This window comes from Pristiophorus japonicus, chromosome 4, assembly GCF_044704955.1.
Source record: "Pristiophorus japonicus isolate sPriJap1 chromosome 4, sPriJap1.hap1, whole genome shotgun sequence".
In the NCBI taxonomy this organism is placed as follows: domain Eukaryota; kingdom Metazoa; phylum Chordata; class Chondrichthyes; family Pristiophoridae; genus Pristiophorus; species Pristiophorus japonicus.
Genome location: NC_091980.1, coordinates 108383673 through 108406397, shown reverse-complemented (window position 1 = coordinate 108406397; position 22725 = coordinate 108383673). Strand labels below are relative to the sequence as shown.

General features: G+C 42.9%; 1 protein-coding gene across 1 annotated transcript in view; it reads right to left on the bottom strand.

The window, feature by feature from the left end:
- unc5a (unc-5 netrin receptor A) overlaps positions 1-22725 on the bottom strand; it is a 712676-nt gene that overhangs the window by 114025 nt on the left and 575926 nt on the right. The window contains exons 10-11 of the mRNA XM_070877285.1: positions 12611-12698; positions 10239-10407 (exon numbers count right to left, since the gene is read on the bottom strand). Coding sequence (XP_070733386.1) covers positions 10239-10407; positions 12611-12698 — 257 coding nt within the window. The remainder of the gene's footprint in view (positions 1-10238; positions 10408-12610; positions 12699-22725) is intronic.

Here is a 22725-nt window from a genome sequence, read left to right as displayed (position 1 = left end):
CTACCCTGTCAAGCCCTCTCAGAATCTTACATGTTTCAATGAGATCACATCTCATTCTTCTAGGCTGCAGACAGTAGAGGCCCATTCTACTCCATCTCTCCTCATAGGACTACCCTCTCATCGCAGGAATCAATCTAGTGAACCTTTGTTGCATCCCCTCTAAGGCAAGTATATCCTTCCTTAGGTACTGAGACTGAAATTGTACACAGTACAGTTTGGTGTGGTCTCACCAAAACCCTGTACAATTATAGCAGGGCTTCCGCACTCTTGTACACCAAACGTTTTGCCATAAAGACCAACATACCATTGGCCTTCCTAATCACTTGCTGCACCTGCATGCTAATTTTCTGTGTTTTGTGTGCAAAGACACCCAAATCCCTCTGTATACCAACATTTAATAATTTCTCACTATTTAAAAAATATTCTGTATTTCTATGTTTCATACTAAAGTGAATAACCTCACATTTCCCCACGTTATACTCCATCTGTCACCTTTTCCCCTACCTGCCCACATCCCTTTGCAGGTTACTTTTCCACCTAGCTTTGTATCATCATCAAGTTTGGATACAATACTCACATCTAAGTCATTAATATAGATTGTAAATAGCTGTGGCTGAAGCACTGAGCCTTTGCCGAGAGCAGGGGCACATCATGAGATAGAACTGGCATTGCCATGCGTCTATTTGTGCTTTCCATCAATGTCACGCCCTTTTTAACTCATCTACTCTTTAATTAAAAACAGTGAAGACAGGAAGGTTGAGCCTGTTATTTGTAAAACAAAGTACAATTGATGTCTCAGAATGTAATAAATGGCCACAATACACCTAAGGAGTTGAGATTTCTGTAAATCTTTTGAGTTTTACAGAGATAATTTTTTGCAAGAACAAATCTGTAATTAATCCTTGCTCTTCACAAGAAAACCTTGCACTTATATCGTACTTTTGAAGTTGAAAAATGTCCCGAGGAGCTTCACAGAGAAAATGGATACTGAGCCAAGGAAAGACAGATTAGGAAGAATAGCCAAAAGCTTGGTCAAAGAGGTGGATTTAAAGGTGGGTCATAAATGAGGAAAGGGAGGTGGATAGGCAGAGTAGTTTAGGCAGGGAATTCCAGAGAATAGGGCCAAGTTGAATCATTGATATAGTCATGAATGGCAGAGCAAAGGGAGCGGGAGGTTACAGATAAGAGAAAAGTCGAGATTACATGGGAGGGCAGGGGATTTGTAGTGCTGGAGATTATACTGATATAGGGAGAGGTGAGGCAATGGAGGGATTTAAACACTACAATGAGAATATTAAATATGAATCATAGGAGTACCAGGGACAAATATAGATTAGCGAGGTCAGATATGATGGGATAGTATGGCTTTGTAGGCTAGTATTTGGAAAACAGGGTTTTGGACGAGCTGGTTTATGGAGGGTAGAAGATGAGTGACCAGTCAGGAGAGCATCAGAGTACTGGAGGTTACAAAAACATGAGTGAGGGTTTAAGTGGCAAATGGGGTGAGTCGGTGTTGGAGGTGGGCAACATTATGGAAGTGGAACAAGGCAATCTTTGTGACAGAGGAGATATGAGGTCTGAACCTCAGCTTCGGGTGAAGAGAACACAAACAAGTTTGGTTCAGCCTGAGACGATAGCTGGAGACAGGCTACAGTCAGTGGTAACAAACTGGCATTTGTGGCATGGGCCAAAAAGGATTGGGGAGAAATTGGGCCCCACTGCACCAGTTCTTTCGCATAAAATGGGACCAAAAAGCACCAATTTCATAATGCAGTCTCCTGTTCTCCAAGGGCTCTTCAAATATATTTGACCCCAAATTGGACGGACGATTATTCAGATGCCCCTGGCAGCCACCTAAAGCAGATGTTAGGACTCCTCTAAATTGGACAACATGGAGCGGAGCTTGATGAGGAGCCAAGAGGAGCAGGAAGGGTCCTTCTGGCTCCACAGAACCCCAGAGGGTCGCTGCTGGCCTGCAATTGGCCCCCTTCCTGTTGTCCATCTCCCTCCCCCGGGACTTACTGAGGGCCACTGCCGGCGAGGCAAACGGCTCGAAATTGATTCCCTTAAAATGGGTCCTGTATCTGGAGGTGCAACAGGCACCAGTAGCTCACCTAAATTATTTAAATGAGGCTCGAGGCCCAATTGAGGATGAACCTTGGGCTTCTCGGTTCGGATAGACACTGTCCACATGTCATTGATTATGTGCTTGAAAATGGGCCATATCCAATTTCTATCCCAATGACTTTGATCTTACAACTACTAAATGTCAGATAAGCAATCTGACAGGACAAAGAGAGGTGGCAGAAAAGTTGAATTGGATATCATGCTTGCTAAAAAGCGAAAGACAGAACAAAGTTATCCCACAACCAATAGATCAGGTCAAAGCTCTAGAACCCTGCCATAACTTTTCAAATCCTTCCATGGCCTCACCCATCCCTATCTCTGTAGCCTCCTCCAGCCCTGCAAGCATTGAAAATCTCAGCGCTCTTCGAATTCTGGCTTCTTGTGCGTCCCCGATTTTAATTTCACCACTATTGGCGGTCATGGTTTCAGCTGCCTGGGCCCTAAGCTCTGGAACACCCTCCCTAAACCTCTCTGCCTCTCTACCTCTTTTAAGATGCTCCTTAAAACCTACCTATTTGATCAAGATTTTGGTCATCTGTCCTGATAGCTCCTTCTGTGCCTTGGTGTCAAAAAACGTTTTTTGATTCATATCGCTCTGTTAAGCACCTTAATACATTTTACTGCATTAAATATGCTATTTAAATGTAAGTTGTTGTTATATCTAGTTGTGAATGGTAAACAATTTAGCAAATAATAGGAGGAGGAGGCTCCATGAACATCCCCTTCCTCAACAATGGCAGAACCCACCATATGAGTGCAACCACCTTTAACCAGAAGTGCCAGTAGATCGGAGATGCAAGGGTTAATGAAATTGCATCCCCAGCATGCCTGCCGGGAGCGTTATGTCCTGATATATATTCTTGGTGAGTGAGGTTGTGTGTAAGGATAACACATTTGTGAAATTGATCTATCATGCAGTGCTTTACAATTATATTGGCCCTGAAATTCCGAGGAGGGCTTCCAACGGGTAAATCCTGAAAAAATAGAAATAAACTGCGCACTTACCTGGAGCTGCTGTGCATGTTGGGACTTCCGATTCACAGACCTCCTCTCCCAACGACGCTCAGCGCGTGCACGTCAGAACGTCTGCAGGAGTCATGTGTGCCTGGACACCCAATCACAAGTAAGTATTTTCTCATTCATAGTAATAGGAGATTCGTAAGTTACGAATCTCCGATACTATGAATGAGAAAAACCCCAAAACGCACAAATACTATACAAAACATTAAAAAACACCTCACACAATAAACTAATCGAAATTAAAAATGTTACACATGTTTTTTAAATAAAAACAATTCCCGATTTTTAAAAAAAGTTAGGGTTAGGGTTTAAAATAAAATTATGTAAGTGGGCAGGATTTTAACATAGTGTTTTTTAAACTTTTATTTTAATCATGTTTTTTCTATGTTTTTAAACTCTTACACCTGTAAAAGTAGGCTATACACCTGATTTTTCAGGCACAAGATTTGAAAGGACATTTGCAGGGCAAGATATTCGTAAATATCGGAAATCATGCCCTGCAAATGTCCTCGCTCCCGAGATGCGGAGGATCTGTCAAGCCAGAAACCTGACAGATCGGAAATGCCAGTTTTCAGCGCGTGCGCATTGCGCACTGAAAACCGGCTTTTCCGATGCCTTCCCGGGTCCGTAGAAACTTCGTAATTTCCGGGCCATTATATAATGATACATCCCTATTATTGGGCTGTAGTTTAAAGTAACTTATTAAACTATCAAAGATCAGAACATACTTTACTATTATTGCTGGGATTATTATCCCAAATCTTTCCCCTTCCCACATTGTTTTTGACTTGATAAACAGTTTTCTCACTGTCTCTCTTTACACGAGGGACAGTTATAGAATCATAGAATTATAGAAAAATGACAACACAGAAGGACGCCATTCAGCCCATCGTGTCTGTGCCGGTTGAAAAAGAGCTACCCAGCTTAATCCCACCTTCCAGCACTAGGTCTGCAGCCCTGTAGATTACAGCTCTTTGGGCTCATGTTTTGGCCTGAGTTGCTCCTATTTTTTTGGAGCAACTAGTTTAAAATGGGGCATCTTAGAAATTGCAATTCTCAGCATTTAGTTTGCTCCAGTTCTAGTGAGTTAGAATAGTTGCATTTTAGAACAGATTTTTTTTCAAAAGGGGGCGTGTCCAGCCATTTACTCCTGTTTTGCAAGTTTAGGCAGCGAAAACTTACTCCAAACTAACTGAGAATGGAGTAAGTGTAGATTTTTGTATGCTCAGAAAAACCTTGCCTACACTGGAAAAATCAGGCGTAGGGAATGAGAGATGGTGGGGGAGGAGTGGAGGGAAGTTTACAAACATTAAACACTTCACTTTTACAAATAAAGAACCATCATCAATAATAAATGATAAATAAATCAATAAATCAATAAAAAAAATTAAAAAATCAATAAATAAAAAATTACGTTTCTACTCACCTACTGCAGCATTGGGAACCCTCCAACAACATGCTCGGATGGGGCGCCCCCAGTGTCTCTCTCTCTGACTGTCAGTGTCTCTCTCTCTGTCTCTTTCAGTGTCATTTCTGACTCTGTCAGTGTCTCTCTGTGTGTCTGACAGTGAGGGATAGTGGGAGAGAGGGGGGAGAGGGGAGAGAGGAGGTGGGAGGAGGTGGGGGGAATGGAGGAGGGGGGGATGGAGGAGGGGGTGGGGGAGAGGAGGAGGAGGGGAGGGGAGGGAGGGAAGGGAGGGGGAGAGGAGGGGAGAGGAGGGGGGAGGGAGAGATGGGGAGAGAGGAGGGAGAGGAGGGGAGATGTAGGGAGGGGGTGGGGAGATGTAGGGAGGGAGGGGTGGGAGGTGAATGGGAGAGGGAGGGGGGAGCTGATCGGGAGGAAAGCCTGAGTCCTGATCGTCAATGCCCCATGAGCCCATTTAGCCCTGGGCTAGGGGCGGTGTGCTTTGGGCCCCTCCCACGCAGCCTGCACAGATTCGGGCTGCGAGGAGCTACTGCACATGCGCGCACACTCGAGTGCGCATGTGCATAGGTCCCGGCACTGTTTTCAGCACTGGGACTTGGCTCCGCCCCCCACGTGTTCTGCTGTGCTGAGTCAAGAGCCTGGATCGACCAGAATGCGGGGCGAATACCATGGTAAGTAATAGGCGCTGTTTCTGTCCTAAAAAGTCGGCGCACTACATTGAGGTGCGCCGTTCTAACCCTGGAAGCATACTTGGGCCCTTTAAGTGCACATCTAAGTACTTTTTAAATGTGATGAGGGTTTCTGTCCCTATCACACTTTCAGGTAATGAGTTCCAGACTCCCACTACCCTCTGGGTGAAGAAATGTTTCCTCATCTCCCCTCTAATCCTTCTACCAACTGCTTTAAATCTATGCCCCCTGGTTAATGACCCCTCTGCTAAGGGAAATAGGTCCTTCCTATCCATTCTATCTTGGCCCCATCTAATTTTATACACCTCAATTAAATCTCCCCTCAGCCTCCTCTGTTCCAAGGAAAACAACCCCAGCCTATCCAATCTACCCTCATAGCTAAAGTTTTCCAGTCCTGGCAACATCCTCGTAAATCTCCTCTGCACCCTTTCTAGTGCAATCACATCTTTCCTGTAATGTGATGACAGAACTGCACGCAGTACTCAAGCTATGGTCTAACTAGTGTTGCATACAGTTCGAGCGTAACTTCCCTGCTCTTGTATTTTATGCCTCGGCTAATAAAGGAAAGCATTCCCTATACCTTTTTAACTACCTTATCGACCGGTCCTACTACCTTTATGGATCTGTGGACATATACTCCAAGGTCTCTCTGTTCCTCCACACCTCTCAGTATCCTCCCATTTATTGTGTATTCCCTTGCCTTGTTGCCCCTCCCCAAATGCATTACCTCACACATTTCCACATTGAATTCCATTTGCCACTTTTTGGTCCAACTGACCAATTCATCAATATCTTCCTGCAGTCTAGAGCTTTCCTCCTCATGATCAACTACAAGGCCAAATTTTGTATCATCTGCAAATTTCTTTATCATGCCCCCTACATTTAAGCCTAAATCATTAATATATACTACAAAAGATAAGGGGCCAAGTACTGAGCCCTGTGGAACCCCGTTGGAAACAGCCTTCCAGTCACAAAAACTTCCCTCAACCATTACCCTTTGCTTCCTGCCACTGAGCCAATTTTGGATCCAATTAGTCACTCTCTCTTGGATCCCATGGGCTTTTACCTTTTTGATCAACCTACCATGTGGGACCTTGTCAAAAGCCTTGCTAAAATCCATGTAACTACATCAAATGCACTGCCCTCATTGACCCTCCTTCTTACCTCCTCAAAGAACTCAATCAAGTTAGTCAGACACAACCTTCCCTTAACAAATCCATGCTGACTGTCCTTGATTAATCTGTGTCTTTCTAAATGAAGGTTTATACTGCCCCTCAGGATTGATTCCAGTAATTTGCCCATCACCGAGGTTAAACTAACTGGCCCATAATTGCTCTGTTCATCCCTTCCTCCCTTTTGGAACAATGGTACAACATTAGCAGTTCTACAATCTTCTGGCACCACTCCTGCAGCCAGGGAGGATAGGAAAATGATGGTCAGAGTCTCCGCAATTTCCTCCCTTGCTACTTTTAATAGCCTTGGATATATTTAATTTGATCCTGACAATTTATCTACTTTCAAGGATGCTAAACTCCTTAATACTTCCTCTCTCTCTATGTTTGTCCCATCCAATATTTCACCATCTTCCTCCTGAACTTCAATGTCAGCATTGTCTCCCTCTTTTCTGAAGACAACCGCAAAGTATTAATTTAGTACCTTACCCACATCCTCCACCTCCACACATAAATCACCATTTTGTTCCCTAATAGGTCCTACTCCTTCCTTAGTTATCCTCTTGCTCTTTATGTAATTGTAAAACATCTTTGGGTTTTCTTTGATTCTACTTGCCAGTATTTTTTCATACCCACTTTTTGCTTTCTTAATTTCTTTTTTAATGTCACCCCTGCACTTTCTAGGCTTTTTGCAGTACTAAGCTCACGATATCTGATATAGGCTTTCCTTTTTTGCCTTATCTTACCCTGTATGCATCTCATCAGTGAGGGGGCTCTAAATTTGGCAGTTCTACCCTTTTTCTTTGTAGGAACATGTTTATCCTGAACTCCAGGTACCTTCCTCTTGAATACTTCACACTGCTCTGGCACTGATTTACCTTCAACTAACTGCTTCCAGTCCATTTTTGCTAAATCACTTCTCAGCCAAGTAAAGTTGATCTTCCCCCAATTTAGAACCCTTACTCCCGTTATGTCTGAGTCTGCAAAATGGTATTCCAGCATTTCATCCCTCTTTACAAATGATCACCTCAACCCAATCCAAAATTGTTTGAGATCTGCGTAACTAACTTACTTTATCCTAAATTATGTCAACACCAGACTTCTCACATAGAATCATAGAATGATACAGCACAGAAGGCGATCATTCATCCCATCATGCCTGTACCAGCTTTTTGGTAAAGCTATCCAATTAATGCCAATCCCCTGCTCTTTCCCCACAGCCCTGTAAAATGTTTCCACCTCTCAAATTCATCAAGTAATAGGTACAAACATCAATCTAGTCCTGGAAGCAGGAAACTGTGGGGAATTGTTTCAGATTTCTAGATTTCAGTTCTTTTTTGATTGTTGTTTACTTTGAATTTGGCATTATTCTCCTATTGTACGTGAATAGATTAAGAAAATAACCTTTACCACATTACCATCACTTCACATATTCAACATTGTTTGTGTATTTCACCTATGATTATGAACAGAATTTAAGAAAGACATCATCAAGAATGTTGTCCACTAATAGAAATGGGGGTGTTAATTTTGCTTTATGTTGTTGATTTTAATGGCAGCAATTAGAATTGTTGATTAACTCAGTTTCCCTCTGGGTGAGTTCAGTCTTCAGCTTTTCATTAGGCTTTCTGGCAGAAAAAGGGCCAATCGGGTTCTTGTCTGCTATAATGCTCATTTTCCACCTCTCAAGTGGTTTAACAGCCACTTAACTAGTCAAGTATAATGCAAGAACATTAATCCAGCCCTGGAGACAGGAAACTGTAGGAAATTAAGAACGGCAGTGAGATTGTAGAACCTAAATCACTGGCATGAACAATTCCAGCATTTGAAAGACTGATTTGTAGATAAGAACATTAGGAACGTGAGTAAGCCATTTAGTCCCTCGAGCCTGCTCTGCCGTTCAATTAGATCACGGCTCATCTATGGCATTAGAACCAAAGTATTTGCTTTTATGTGAATAATCAAAATCTGAGTTTTGAAATCAGAAACAAAGAATAAACTAGAAAGTTTTGAACAGAACTTACAGGAATCACGCATCAGGTAGGTCAGCCTCTGTGGAGACAACAGATGCTTCAAATGTAGACACTTCATCAGATATTCCAAGGAAGGGTCTACACTTGAAATGTTAACTTGCCTGTGCACAGATGGCAATAGGTCCAGCTAAGTATTTCAGCATTTATGGTTTCAGATTTCCGGCAGCTGCAGTTATTTGCCTTTTGTTGAGAACATTTTGAGATTTGTGTTCACTGTCAACTTCTGTAATATTATTGAAAATTATATTTAAATGAATTTATTGCTTAGCTGTTTTTACTTGTACCAATTGATTTCAACATCCAAACTTTGGTTTTCAATGCGGGAGAGCGAAATACACAGCTGAACATCTCACTGGGACTGTTCAACTGATTGAGCATAGTGCAGCCAACTATTTAAAAGCTGATGGTAATTGGTGGGAAGGGTGCTTTGCCTTTGGTGGAGCTTGTGCTCCTTGGCAGACCTCTCCTATCAATGGCAACACTGAACCCGTTAATGTAACCATTACTGCAAATCCATGTTTAACAGCTACTGTGCCAAAGGATTTAGCTGCTCCATTCACAACTCCAGCTCAACTGATGAGCTATTTCCTACCTTGCTGTTTTAGTTTCCCCCTAATAGAAAACTGCCACATCTTTCTCTGAAAGCTCATTAACAAGACCCCAAATAACTTGTTACCAACTTTGCTCCCTTTTTGGGAGAAGAAAATAAGGTGTAGTACAGAAGAGTAAAAACAAAAAGTGGGTTCAGCTTTTGTCCCAGTTTTCTGTCAGTTTTAATATCCATCTGTGCTGTTGTTGGAGCTAAGAAACGGTAGAAAACATACCAAATCAATTAATAAAAGGGTGCGGTTATTGATTGTTAAATTGAAACTATTACCACATGTCTTGAAATTTTTTGAGGCAAGTTCATGTTGTATTGTCATTTACAAATTAGATGGTGCAGTTGTTTTGTCAATATTTTCCAACTACAAACATTGAAACAAAAGAATAATTCAAATCAGTTCATGATATTAGTTATTAATAGATCAATTTTGGAGTTCAACTTAAAGAACTATTTATAAATGATACCTACTGATGTAACACTGAATTCAATAAGTCTGGTAATTTGCAGGCGAGATGATCATTAAGGCTGCTGGATTCTCATAAAAACTCATTTTAATTTGCTAATCTTCCTCAGGAAAGGGAACCTGCCAAACTCAGTCTGTTTTACATGAGACCCCAGTTTCACACTACGTGGTTGCCCCTAAATGCTCTCAGGGCATTGAGTTTTGGGCAATAAATATTGCCATGTCAGTGTCACCTACATCTCAAAAACACACAAAACACATTTTATATTGAAATAATGCCTTCAAGTGCAGACAACTATATAATATTAAAAATCTAGCATTGGGCATGCACTTCTATCCACAAACCTTACTTCCTAAAGTCAAATTTTTGGACTTGCTTTTCTGTCAATGTTTAACATTGTAAATTGTTATGCCAGTATTTCCCATTCAATTTTACTATGTCAACTGGCGTGATGTAGTTGCAGGCTGTGACCATTAGGTGGATCTATGGGTCCAGTTTCTGAAATCGCCTTAAACTCCATTGCCATCTTGCATATTCACCAAAGCCTTCATATTCATCAATTGACCATGGGCAATTTACTAGTTGTTTAATATCTTTTTTCTAAGAGCATTATTTTAACATTGATAGTTGTCCTGTAATTGAAATTGTAAATGAAATGTAACTCTTTTCTTTCCGAAACATACACAATTATTTTTTTTTTTACCTCCCAGTTTCCTTGAGGTGATTGTTTCTTCAGTTTTACAGACCAGTTCTCCAGATTTCCTTCTGCGCAGTGCTGAACGCTAAGAATGACTGGTCCAGTTAGCAGGACACCTGGCGGCCCACAGCTTACAACTGGACTGAGCAGGGTCTGGCACCCTGCTAGAGGTAACCTCAATTATCAAAATGGTAAAAATTTAATGAGCAATGCAGAATAAAAGATGCAGAAAATGTATTATTCAGTTCTATATTTGCTACTATTTATCTTACAATTTAGTTTCAAATGCACTTTAAAGGAACACTTAATTCAAACAATAACACAATGTGAAGGTTGCCATTCTCTTTCTGGGCTAAGATATAAGAAGGACTCAACACAATTTAACTGTGTGAGTACTGAGTTAACTTTCTTGCCTGCAGAATTCCAAGAATATTTTCAGCTAACATTTCTTTTGGTTCCGTGTAGATCTAAAATTATATTTTATAATTTTCAGGATTCTTAACTTATTTTTTTAAACAGGTGTTTTATGTCACAAAAACCCTGACATTCCGCAAGGGAAGGAATTACCACAAGGGAACAATTATCCAATTTTGCCTTTGTTAATGAGCAAACCTTTGTCTTAGCTTGATAGCTAAAACTGAAAGCACAACTCAGTTCAGGAACTTGCTGATGAATGAACCTTGGCTGCGAGCCTGTGCCCCATTCTCACAGCACAATGATTCTACTTCTCTTAGTCAGTTAATATTTATAAATAACATAAATAATAATCTTGTGCCAAACACCACAAAACTGTAATCTGGAGCATAACATGTGCTCAGATATGGTGAAAAAATGCTGAAGAAATTGCTGCTTTTGGAAAAACAATGCTGGAAGTGACACTGATGCATTTTATCAAATAAGTAAACTGGGATCAGTATTTTCAAATTGTAAATTTGATATTTATGATTAATAAACACTGCTTGCCACAATTATTAATCTAAACATTAATTCATAGTGACACTAAAGTTGCAGTATCACTCCAGAATTGAGTCTTGACCAGACTCTAATAAGAAATAGAACAAAATGCCTGGAGAAGCGAGTCTTGAGCAGTTTGAGTTTGACATTGCATTGAATATTGCTCAATTACTGTGCTAAATCTAGTTTCAGAAGTCTTCTTGATCACTGAGTTAATCTAAATGTATTGAGAGCACAGATCCTTCCATCCATGAAATCTAAATATTTATGTTTATTATTTTAAATTTTAAGACTCAGGGGTTGCACATATCTTAAACCAAGTGCTCTCTTTGGGCAGAAATATTCCAGCTGGAGCTAGGCAATATGTTTCCAGACTGGAACTAATATTGATGCTACAAGTCTCAGATTGGTAGCCACAGGATAACTGCGCCCTAAATGTTAAATAAAAATAAGATAGTGGATGAAATTCTACAGGGGTTCCACCAGTCTCCCAATATAACTCTGCCAGGAGACTGGCGCAACTCCCAGACAAACAGAGGAGACCCAGTTATGCTGGGTCTCTATTATTCCCTGGTGCTACAAAGGCAAATGGCAGTCATGGGACAGAGCTAGGGGCAGGGATTCCCTAATTGGAAGTTCCAACTCCTGGACTTGACATAGTAGTGACAGCTGGTATGTCAAGTGAGTGGAGTGTACCAACCTTCACAAGGGCGCATGTGGCTCCCTTTGAAGAGGGAGACGACTTACAAGCTAAAGAATTCAGCAATTTCTTTTTACAAAAGTGCAGTTAGTATTAGTACCCTGATTAAGGGCCATTGCTGGGGTCTGGGTGGGTAGGAGGCTGCCCCCAGTCCGAGGTGGAGCGGGGGGAGAGGGAGGGGGGTGCGGTGGAGAGGGAGGGGTGCGGGTGGTAGAGGGAAGGGGGGGGAGTGCCATAGATTCCAGCAGGTATTGGATGATGGGGAGAAATGTCTAAAGTACTACTTGCACATACATGCCTTACCCATACAAATGAGATTCTTCCCACTGACACAGTAACAGGATCAACGCTGAAGGGGACCATCAAACATGAGTGACAAGACCATGACCTGAGGGATTTTAGGTCCATAGCATATTTGGTAAACAAGAATATAGTAAATTTAAGGAGAGATTTCTCTCCTGTAGCAATTGGGAGTCGAAGATAACTTGGATGGAAGACACAAAGAAAAATTGCAGGTGCTAAAACGCATGCCCATAATGGAGCCTGCCTAAATTTCTGTCCATTTAAATTTGTAACTTAGAAGATTATTGATTTTCTTCTAGGCATATAACTGCTCCAACTCCTGGACTTGGCACAGTAGTGACACACATAAAAACTTAATGGTTATATAGGCAGATGCTGAAAGAGAGTTGTAGCATGATTTAAGGTTGGAGTTGCTACGTACCTCACATCCTCCTTTTTGTGGACAGTAAGATATAGTTCATAGATCTTGCCTCGAGGAATGGCTTCTGGTGGAATGAGTAAACTAATTCCTATAAATGAAGCAGGAATTTAGAGTTTGTCGCTTGCCATTTCAATATCAATCAACGTTTGCAGAATAAAATGTTTATACACGCTGAATTTTCTGGTTGGAAAAATTGTACCTAACCATTTGTTTCTCCACATCTCGATGCATAGTTCAGTTTTTGGTGTTGTGCCGCATTTTCTTCTACTGATGTCAGTTATTTTCACACAGCTCCCTTCAGCTTACAACTAAGATGGTATTGAATTCACAACAGCAGCTGTTAATGCAGCTCCACTATGTGTCGCCATGGGGTACAATTTAGGTTCTTCTCACTTTATTCTCTCCCTCAAACTAAATGAATGCCTGTGGGTTTCTATATAGGATGGCATAGATAAGAATCCACAAGATTCATGAAATGAAGGCAAACCAACTTAAGTGAGATGAAGCATTGGACACTGCACTCAAAAGGCCAAAATTTCCTGGTAGCAGATCCTTGGAATGGAGTGAGTAGGATGAGACATCTGGCTGTCCCTTGGTTACACCCTGACCAAATCCTAAAATCCAGCATTTTGTATGCAGGCACCAGTAACAACAGGCAGGAGGCGAGGGGATGCGGGGGGGGGGGGGGGGGGGGGATACTGGGGTGCCTTGCCACAATGTAAGAGAGTCAACTGGAGAAGGCTGTAATTTAAAATTTGCCACTTTTCCAGCTCTGCAATTGATTGTCACGGGCAAAGTGACCTTTTAAGTAATGCTAGGCCCACTTCTGCCAGAATCAAATCCTGGCATCCTACTACTCCTGCTCGATCCCACCATTTCCGCTCCTTCTGGTGATGTCCACATGGAATAAGGTGCAAGCAAATTTTTCACTTCTTGATAACACACAAAACATGACAGATGCCCATGAAAATTGGTATCATCCTAAATTCCTGTTCTGCCCAACCAGATAATGGCAGCTTTGCGCTGGGAATTCTAGAACTAAGAAACTCTGTCAGAAGTATTTTATCATTGGATCACTGAGCTTCTTTTCCATGCAATATTTTACTTCATTATTTAAATTGGAGGGCCAATCTCACAATCTTCAGGATCTATAACACTAGAGTGCACCTGGCACCAGCTCTCTACAATAGGTAGTGTTGAGGCCTTCTAAGCACCTGATCCTTAATATACATCATTACATGACTCACAAATGTCTGTGGCTCTTACAGCCTGCACGTCAGTTGTGCATTAAGCTCAGTAACACCCCAATGTTTACTTAAATTATGAGATGCTCCCATAATACATTTGGAGTGTCTGAATTGCACTGTAGAAGCTCAGTGCCCATTTAGAATGGGTGCTGTATGGAACACCTCTTCCCTTCAGTTGCATTCTTGTTATTAGTCTCATTGCCGAGAGCATGCAGAAATCAAGCGCAGGCAAAGGAAAGAGTGTGCGGCAAACCAGTCCTGCCCACTTTCCCTCAACAACTATCTGTCCCACCTATGACATGGACTGTGATTCTCGTATTGGACTGTTCAGCCACCTAAGGACTCATTTTTAGAGTGGAAGCAAGTCTTCCTTGATTCCGAGGGACTGCCTATGATGATGATGTTATTGGAGGTGCATTGCTGTTTTTTTCGGATTTCTGTGTAGCTGTTTGCCAGTTGCTGTTACTGTCTTTCATTGTTATTGTGGGAAAAATGAAGTTAGTGAAGCATATTGCAGTCTTATTGATAGATGCTTGAAGCTGTGGTCGATGTGCTATCTGTGCCTGTTTCACCAAGCTATCTTACTGTTTGTTGCTTTCAGAGGAGCTATTCATATTATTGTGGCGATATGGGGAGGGGAATCACTGCAGGTACCAAGACGGGTACATTATCAAGAAGATCTATTTTCATGCAACCAACCATTTATACAAACCCAGAAATTCATACTTGGAAATGTCAGATGAAACCTGCATATGGGTGCTACAGCTCCTCAAAAACACAATCATGTTGCACTTTCCTATTTGCCTCGGTCTCTCAATTCATCAACTTTCACATGGGAAAAACTTGGCAACACAAGAGAGCCCACCACTTTTACTGTCTGGCTGCATTCTTTAACGCACAGGGCATTATTGATGGTATGCATGTTATCATACACGCCATAGCCCAAATGCCATAGAAGTTCACAACACAGGAGGCCATTGATCCCATCACATCTATATTGACTCTTAGCTCCAGAAATCAAAAACGAATTCGGCACCCTGCTTTCTCCCCATAGCCCTATATTTTCATCGGCTTTGATGTTTATCTATTCTTCCTTTGAAAACACAACTGTCCTCTTTAGCAAAGTATCCCATGCTCCAGTAACTCTATGTAACACCATTTCTCCTACCCTCTCCTCTCACTGTCTCAGTGACAATTTTAAAATGGACACAACTGCTGTCAACAAAATTAATTGGTTGCTCATGCACAGTTTCAGTGTTTTTTGTCTTAAGATATTTCAATCTCCGTCTTTACAACCATGGATTCTCCACATTGCCCATCACTAATTCCAGACTCTATTTTCTAATCCGATCCAAATGCAGGTTTATTCTCCATCCTCTTTCAACATGTAACAGTTCGGAATAAAGGAGAATTCACAGCAGATATACGAGCTCAATCTTTGTACAAGTAATATCAGATTATGGATTGATCCCTTTTCACAGGAGCCATGGCGGGAGCTAAACTGGAGCCGAGACTCCTGGTGGATGACGTCGAACAGTGAGAGCCGCTAATGTGGTCTCGGTTAGAAGTGCAATTCAAGGTTGTTACACAACACGGGTATTACGGTTAATGAACTGATAGTCCCCAATAGCAATTCATTTTCTTCACCTTTTCCTTCACACAAACAAATGAATCTCTGCAACCATCCCCCTGCAAAATTATTCTACATTGATAATTAAATCAACCCGCAATATTATTATATTTATTATTAAACTAACCCAGAGCTCCATAGATTTATGCAATACATAGAAACATAGAAAATAGGTGCAGGAGTAGGTCATTTGGCCCTTCGAGACTGCACCACCATTCAATAAGATCATGGCTGATCATTCCTTCAGTACCCCTTTCCTGCTTTCTCTCCATACCCCTTGATCTCCTGAGCCATAAGGGCCATATCTAACTCTCTCTTGAATATATCCAATGAACTGGCATCAACAACTCTCTGCGGCAGGGAATTCCACAGGTTAACAAGTCTCTAAGTGAAGAAGTTTCTCCTCATCTCAGTCCTAAATGGCCTACCCCTATCCTAAGAATGTGTCCCCTGGTTCTGGACTGCCCCAACATCGGGAACATTCTACCTGCATCTAACCTGTCCCGTCCCGTCAGGACCTTATATGGTTCAATGAGATCCCCTCTCATCCTTCTAAACTCCAATGTATAAAGGCCCAGTTGATCCAGTCTCTCCTCAGATGTCAGTCCGGCCATCCCGGGAATCAGTCTGGTGAACCTTCGCTGCACTCCACGGGTATTACGGTTAATGAACTGATAGACCCCAATAGCAATTCATTTTCCTCACCTTTTCCTTCACACAGAGCTTGCGCTCCAAACAAATGAATCTCTGCAACTATCCCCCTGCAAAATTATTCTACATTGATAATTAAATCAATGTAAGAACGACCTTCCTCAGATTAGAAGACCAAAACTGAACACAATATTCCAGGTGAGGCCTCACCAAGGCCCTTTACAACTGCAGTAAGACCTCCCTTCTCCTATACTCAAATCCCCTAGCTATGAAGGCCAACATACCATTTGCCTTCTTCACCGTCTGCTGTACCTGCATGCCAATTTCAATGACTGATGAACCATGACACCCAGTTCTCGTTGCACCTCCCCTTTTCCTAATCTACCGCCATTCAGATAATATTCTGTCTCCGTGTTTTTGCCCCCAAAGTGGATAACCTCACATTTATCCACATTATACTGCATCTGCCATGCATTTGCCCACTCACCTAACCTGTCCAAGTCACCCTGTAGCCTCCTAGCGTCCCCCTCACAGCTCACACCACCACCCAGTTTAGTGTCATCTGCAAACTTGGAGATATTGGCCCCAAGTTTCCACATGATTTGCTCCTGGTTTTTAGGAGCAACTGGTGTAGAACGGAGTATCTTAGAAATCGGAATTCTCGTCATTTAGTTTGCTCCAGTTCTAGTCAGTTAGAACAGTTTCATCACTTTGGAACAGAATTTTTTTTCAAAAGAGGGCGTGTCCGGCCACTTACGCCTGATTTCAAAGTTTCGTGAGTGAAAACTTACTCCAGACTAACTTAGAATGGAGTAAGTGAAGATTATTGTATGCTCGAAAAAACTTTAACACTTTAGAAAATCAGGCGTAGGTTACAAATCAGGCGTAGGGAATGGTGGGGGGGGGGGGGTTAAAGGGAAGTTTACAAACATTAAACACTTCAGTTTTACAAATAAAGAGCCATCATCAATAATAAATGATAAATACATCAATAAATCAACCAATAAATCAATCAAAAAAAATTAATAAGAAATAATAAAAAAAAAAAAATCAATAAATAAAACATTTTCTACTTACCGACTGCAGCACCGGGAGCCCTCCAACAGCGTACTGGGATGCCCCCCCTCAGTGTGTCTCTGTCAGTGTCTCTATCTCTCTGTCTGTGTGTCTCTCATTGTCTGTCAGTGTCTGTGTTTCTGACAGCGAGGGGAGGGGGAGGAGGGGGGTAGAGGGAGAGGGGGGGAGCAGAGGGAGGGAAGGGGGAGAAGGGGGAGGGATGGGGAGAAGGGGGAGGAAGGGGGAGGGATGGGGGAGAAGGGAGAGGGAGGGGGAGAAGGGGGAGGGAGGGAGAAGGGGGAGGGAAGGGGAGGGAGAAGGGGGAGGGAAGGGGAGGGAGAAGGGGGAGGGAAGAGGGGGGTAGGAGGGGGAGGGGGAGGAGGAGGAGGAGGAGAAAGGGATAAAGGGGAGATGGGGGGAAAGGAGATTTTGGGGGGAAGGAGATTGGGGGGAATGAGATTGAGGGGGAATGAGATTGGGGGGAATGAGATTGGGGGGAATGAGATTGGGGGGGAAGGAGATTGGGGGGAATGAGATTGGGGGGGAAGGAGATTGGGGGGAAGGAGATTGTCGGGGGGAAGGAGATTGTCGGGGGGAAGGAGATTGTCGGGGGGAAGGAGATTGTTGGGGGGAAGGAGATTGTCGGGGGAAGGAGATTGGGGGGGAAGGAGATTGGGGGGGAAGGAGATTGGGGGGGAAGGAGATTGGGGGGGGAAGGAGATTGGGGGGGGAAGGAGATTGGGGGGCATGCGGTGGAAGGAGAAGGGGGAGGGAGGCTGAACGGGCCGGGCCCGAGACTTCGGGCAGGGCCCGTCCCCAGCACCAGATGTACAGGTAGGTGGCGTTGGGTCGGGTCGAGGGGCTGGTGGGAGGGAGGTTGGTTCGATTCGGGTTGGGGGGAGGGAGAGGGAGGTCAGGTCGGGGGGAGGGAGGTCAGGTCGGATCCAGTCCGGAGGCGGGGGGGGGGAGCGGGTGTCGGGTCGGGTCCGGTCCGGGGGGCGGGGGGGGGGGGGGAGCAGGTGTTGGGTCCGGTCCGGTCCGGGGGCGGGAGCGGGTGTCGGGTCCGGTAATAGGTAACGTGAGGTGGGATTAGACCGTCGTGAGACAGGTTAGTTTTACCCTACTGATGATGTGTTGCAATAGTAATCCTGCGCAGTACGAGAGGAAACGTGGGGGTGGGGGGGAGCGGGTGTCGGATCCGGTCTGGGGGCGGGAGGCAGAAAGCGGGAGTCGAGTCGGGTCGGGAGGAAGCAGGAGCTGGCCGTGGAAGGAGCCTTATTCACGCAGCCCCAGTGAGGCCATTCGGCCAGGGCTAGGGGCTGCGTGCTTCGGGCCCCTCCCACACAGTTTCAGGCGCCTGGAGCTACTGCACTTGCGTGCCCACTGTAGCGTGCATGTGCAGAGGTCCCGGCACTGTTTTCAGCGCAGGGATCTGGCTCCGTCCCCTACAGCTCCTGCTGCGCTGCGCCGAGGGCCAGAGGACCTGCAAGGAGGTGGAGAATACGGAGGTTTTTTTTAGGCGCACTTTGTGGCGTGAAAAACGGGCGTCCAGGTCGGGACTGCTCCGTTCTAGGTGCGGTTCGAAACTTGGGCCCAATACACTCAATTCCTTCATCCAAATCATTGATGTACATTGTAAGGAGCTGGGGTCTCAGTACTGATCCCTGTGGTACTCCACTAGTCACTGCCTGCCATTCTGAAATGGACCCGTTTATCCCGACTCTCTGCTTCCTGTCTTCCAACCAGTTCTCTATCCACGTCAGTATATTACCCCCAATACCATGTGCTTTGATTTTGCACACCAATCTCTTGTGTGGGACCTTGTCAAAAGCCTTTTGACAGTCCAAATACAGCACATCCACTGGTTCTCCCTTGTCCATTCTACTCGTTACATCTTCAAATAATTCCAGAAAATTTGTCAAGCATGACTTTCCCTTCATAAATCCATGCTGACTTGGATTGATCCTGTCACTGCTTTCCAAATGCGCTGCTATTTCATCCTTAATAATTGATTCCAACATTTTCCCCACTACTGATGTCAGGCTAACCGGTCTATAATTACCTGCTTTCACTCTCCCTCCCTTTTTAAAAAGTGGCGTTACATTAGCTACCCTGCAGTCCATAGGAACTGATCCAGAGTCGATAGACTGTTGGAAAATGATCACCAATGCATCCACTAATTCTCGGGCCACTTCCTTAAGTACTCTGGGATGCAGACTATCAGGCCCCGAGGATTTATCGGCCTTCAATCCCATCAATTTCCCTAACACAATTTCCCGCCTAATATGGATATCCTTCAATTCCTCCTTCTCGCTAGACACTCGGTCCCCTAGTACTTCCGGAAGGTTATTTGTGTCTTCCTTCATGAAGACAGAACCAAAGTGTTTGTTCAATTGGTCTGCCTTTTCTTTGTTCCCCTTTATAAATTCACCTGAATCCGACTGCAAGGGACCTACGTTTGTCTTTACTAATCTTTTTCTCTTCACATATCTATAAAAGCTTTTGCAGTCAGTTTTTATGTTCCCGGCAAGCTTCTTCTCGTACTCTATTTCCCCCTCTTAATTAAACCCTTTGTCCTCTGCTGAATTCTAAATTTCTCCCAATTCTCAGGTTTGTTGCTTTTTCTGGCCAATTTATATGCCTCTTCCTTGCATTTAACACTATCCTTAATTTCCCTTGTTAGCCAGGGTTGAGCCACCTTCTCCATTTTATTTTTACTCCAGACAGTGATGTACAATTGATGTTCATCCATGTGATCTTTAAATGTTTGCCATTGCCTATCTACCGTCAACCCTTTAAGTATCATTCGCCAGTCTATTCTAGCCAATTCTCGCCTCAAACCATCAAAGTTACCTTTCCTAAAGTTCAGGAGCCTAGTTTCTGAATTAACTGTGTCACTCTTCATCTTAATAAAGAAATCTACTATGTTATAGTCACTCTTCCCCAAGGGGCCTCGCACAACAAGATTGTGAATTAGTCCTTTCTCATTACACATCACCCAGTCTTGGATGGCCAGCTCCCTAGTTGGTTCTTCGACATATTGGTCTAGAAAACCATCCCAAATACACTCCAGGAAATCCTCCCCCACCGCATTGCTACCAGTTTGGTTAGCCCAATCAATATGTAGATTAAAGTCACCCATGATAACTGCTGTACCTTTATTACATGCATCCCTAATTTCTTGTTTGATGCTGTCCCCAACCTCACTACTGTTTGGTGGTCTGTACACAACTCCCAATAGCATTTTCTGCACCTTGGTATTCCGTAGCTCCACCCATACCAATTCCACATCATCCAAGCTGATGTCCTTTCTTACTATTGCATGAATTTCCTCTTTAACCAGAAATGCCATCCCGCCTCCTTTTCCTTTCTCTCTAACCTTCCTAAATTTCGAATACCCCTGGATGTTGAGTCCCCAGCCTTGTTCACCCTGGAGCCATGTCTCCGTGATGCCAATTACATCATACCCGTTAACTGCTATCTGCGCAGTTAATTCGTCCACCTTATTCCGAATACTCCTTGCATTGAGACACAGATCCTTCAGGCTTGTCTTTCTAACACACTTTGCCCCTTTAGAATTTTGCTGTAATGTGGCCCTTTTTGCTTTTTGCCTTGGGTTTCTCTGCCCTCCACTTTTACTTTTCTTCTTTCTATCTTTTGCTTCTGCCCCTATTCTACTTCCCTTTGTCTCCCTGCATAGGTTCCCATCCCTTACATTATTATACGATATTATTATACATTAATAATTGAACCACCACAGATTTATGCGCAGAATGCTTTTGTGCAGCTTCTGGTTCTTACATAAGAACATAAGAATTAGAAATAGGAGTAGGCCATCTAGCCCCTCGAGCCTGCTCCGCCACTCAACAAGATCATGGCTGATCTGGCCGTGGACTCAGCTCCACTTACCCGCCTGCTCCCCATAATCCTTAATTCCCTTATTGGTTAAAAATCTATCTATCTGTGATTTGAATATATTCAATGAGCTAGCCTCAACTGCTACCCTGGGCAGAGAATTCCACAGATTCACAACCCTCTGGGAGAAGAAATTCCTTCTAAACTCGGGTTTAAATTGTTCTACACAATTAACACAAAATGAGCTCATAGCCAATCAGCAGCCTGTTTTACATTGCACTCGATTTTCTTTTTCATTGACTTCAGTGGCATCTGGTGCAGTGTAAAACGGGTTATGGATTCTCAATAAGCCTGTCTTGTGCCATTGGTATAAACTAATTTCACCCCCACAGTTTCTCAAATCTCTCCTTGTAACTAAAGCCCTTCACCTCTGGTATCAGCTTAGTTGATATCTTCTGCATCTTATCCCATTAGATTCTTCCTAAAGTAAAGCACCTCAAACGTGGGAACAATATTCTAACTGCAGCCTTTCCACCGTTAATTCCCTCCATTCCAACCCACCCATTAGACACTTTTCTCTGTTTTCTGTCCTTTTATCAAATTCCTATCCGTGTTGCTATGATCCCTTTAATACTGTATGCCTTAATTAAATTAACAAGTTCCTCTGCGGCACTTATCAAACACCTTTTGAAAATCCACATGCATAACATTCATTACATTTCCTTCCAGTTGTTCCCATTAGTTAACTCTGTGTCACTTCTGGATCCTTTGAAGTGCATCTACATTCATATATTTGATGATAGATTGATATTGCATTCGAGTTTCAAATTTCTCAATTTTCACAGAAGCGAGATGCAATATGGCATTACATATTGTTTTAAACACGTTAGTCAGCACAAAGGCCTTTGATCCCTTTGGAAGACCAAGATATGTTCATACATCGAACAAAATTATATTTCAATACGTATATCAATGACCACAGCTCCTTTCCCTGCTGTTGAATAATTCCATTTAGCATTATTTCCATTTTTCCTTGCCAGGAAATAACCTTTTTTGAATGCTTTGCATTTGAGATCTATATTTGCCAGATTTATTATTCAAGCACTAACATTAAAACAAAATTCCTTACCAAGGTAGGAAAATGCAAGAAAAACCAATGGCCCGGAATTTGTGGTCAGAATGATAATGAATTGGCAGCGTTCACCGTCATTCCGCCTTTGAAACTAACCGTAACTTTGGGACTTGACGCCTGTGCATTCCACAGAAATCCCAAAGTTGCGGTCTGTCAATGACAGCTCCGAAACAGGCTGTGCTCAGTGAAATCTCGTAAATCATTGAAACTGACGAAAACTTTGATTATCCTCAGTTATTACGCAGTTAAATTTCCCACTAAAAGATAGACCAAAAGGGATTAGATGTAACTGGGGTTTTAACAGCATATCGATTGTAAACATAGCTTAAGGACCTGGAAAACTAATTTTAATTTTGTGCAGTGTGAAATTTGTCCATTTTAATAAAAATGTAAATTTTGAAAAAACTTTTCAAAAAAAGATTTTTTAAAGTTTGTCCATCTTTAGATCAGGTTTGCCTTTTCATCGTGTGAGAACCCTAACTTTTCCTTTGCTTTCTTAAACATTTTTAAAAAGTTAGAATTTTAAGGGCTTACCCACTTCCTT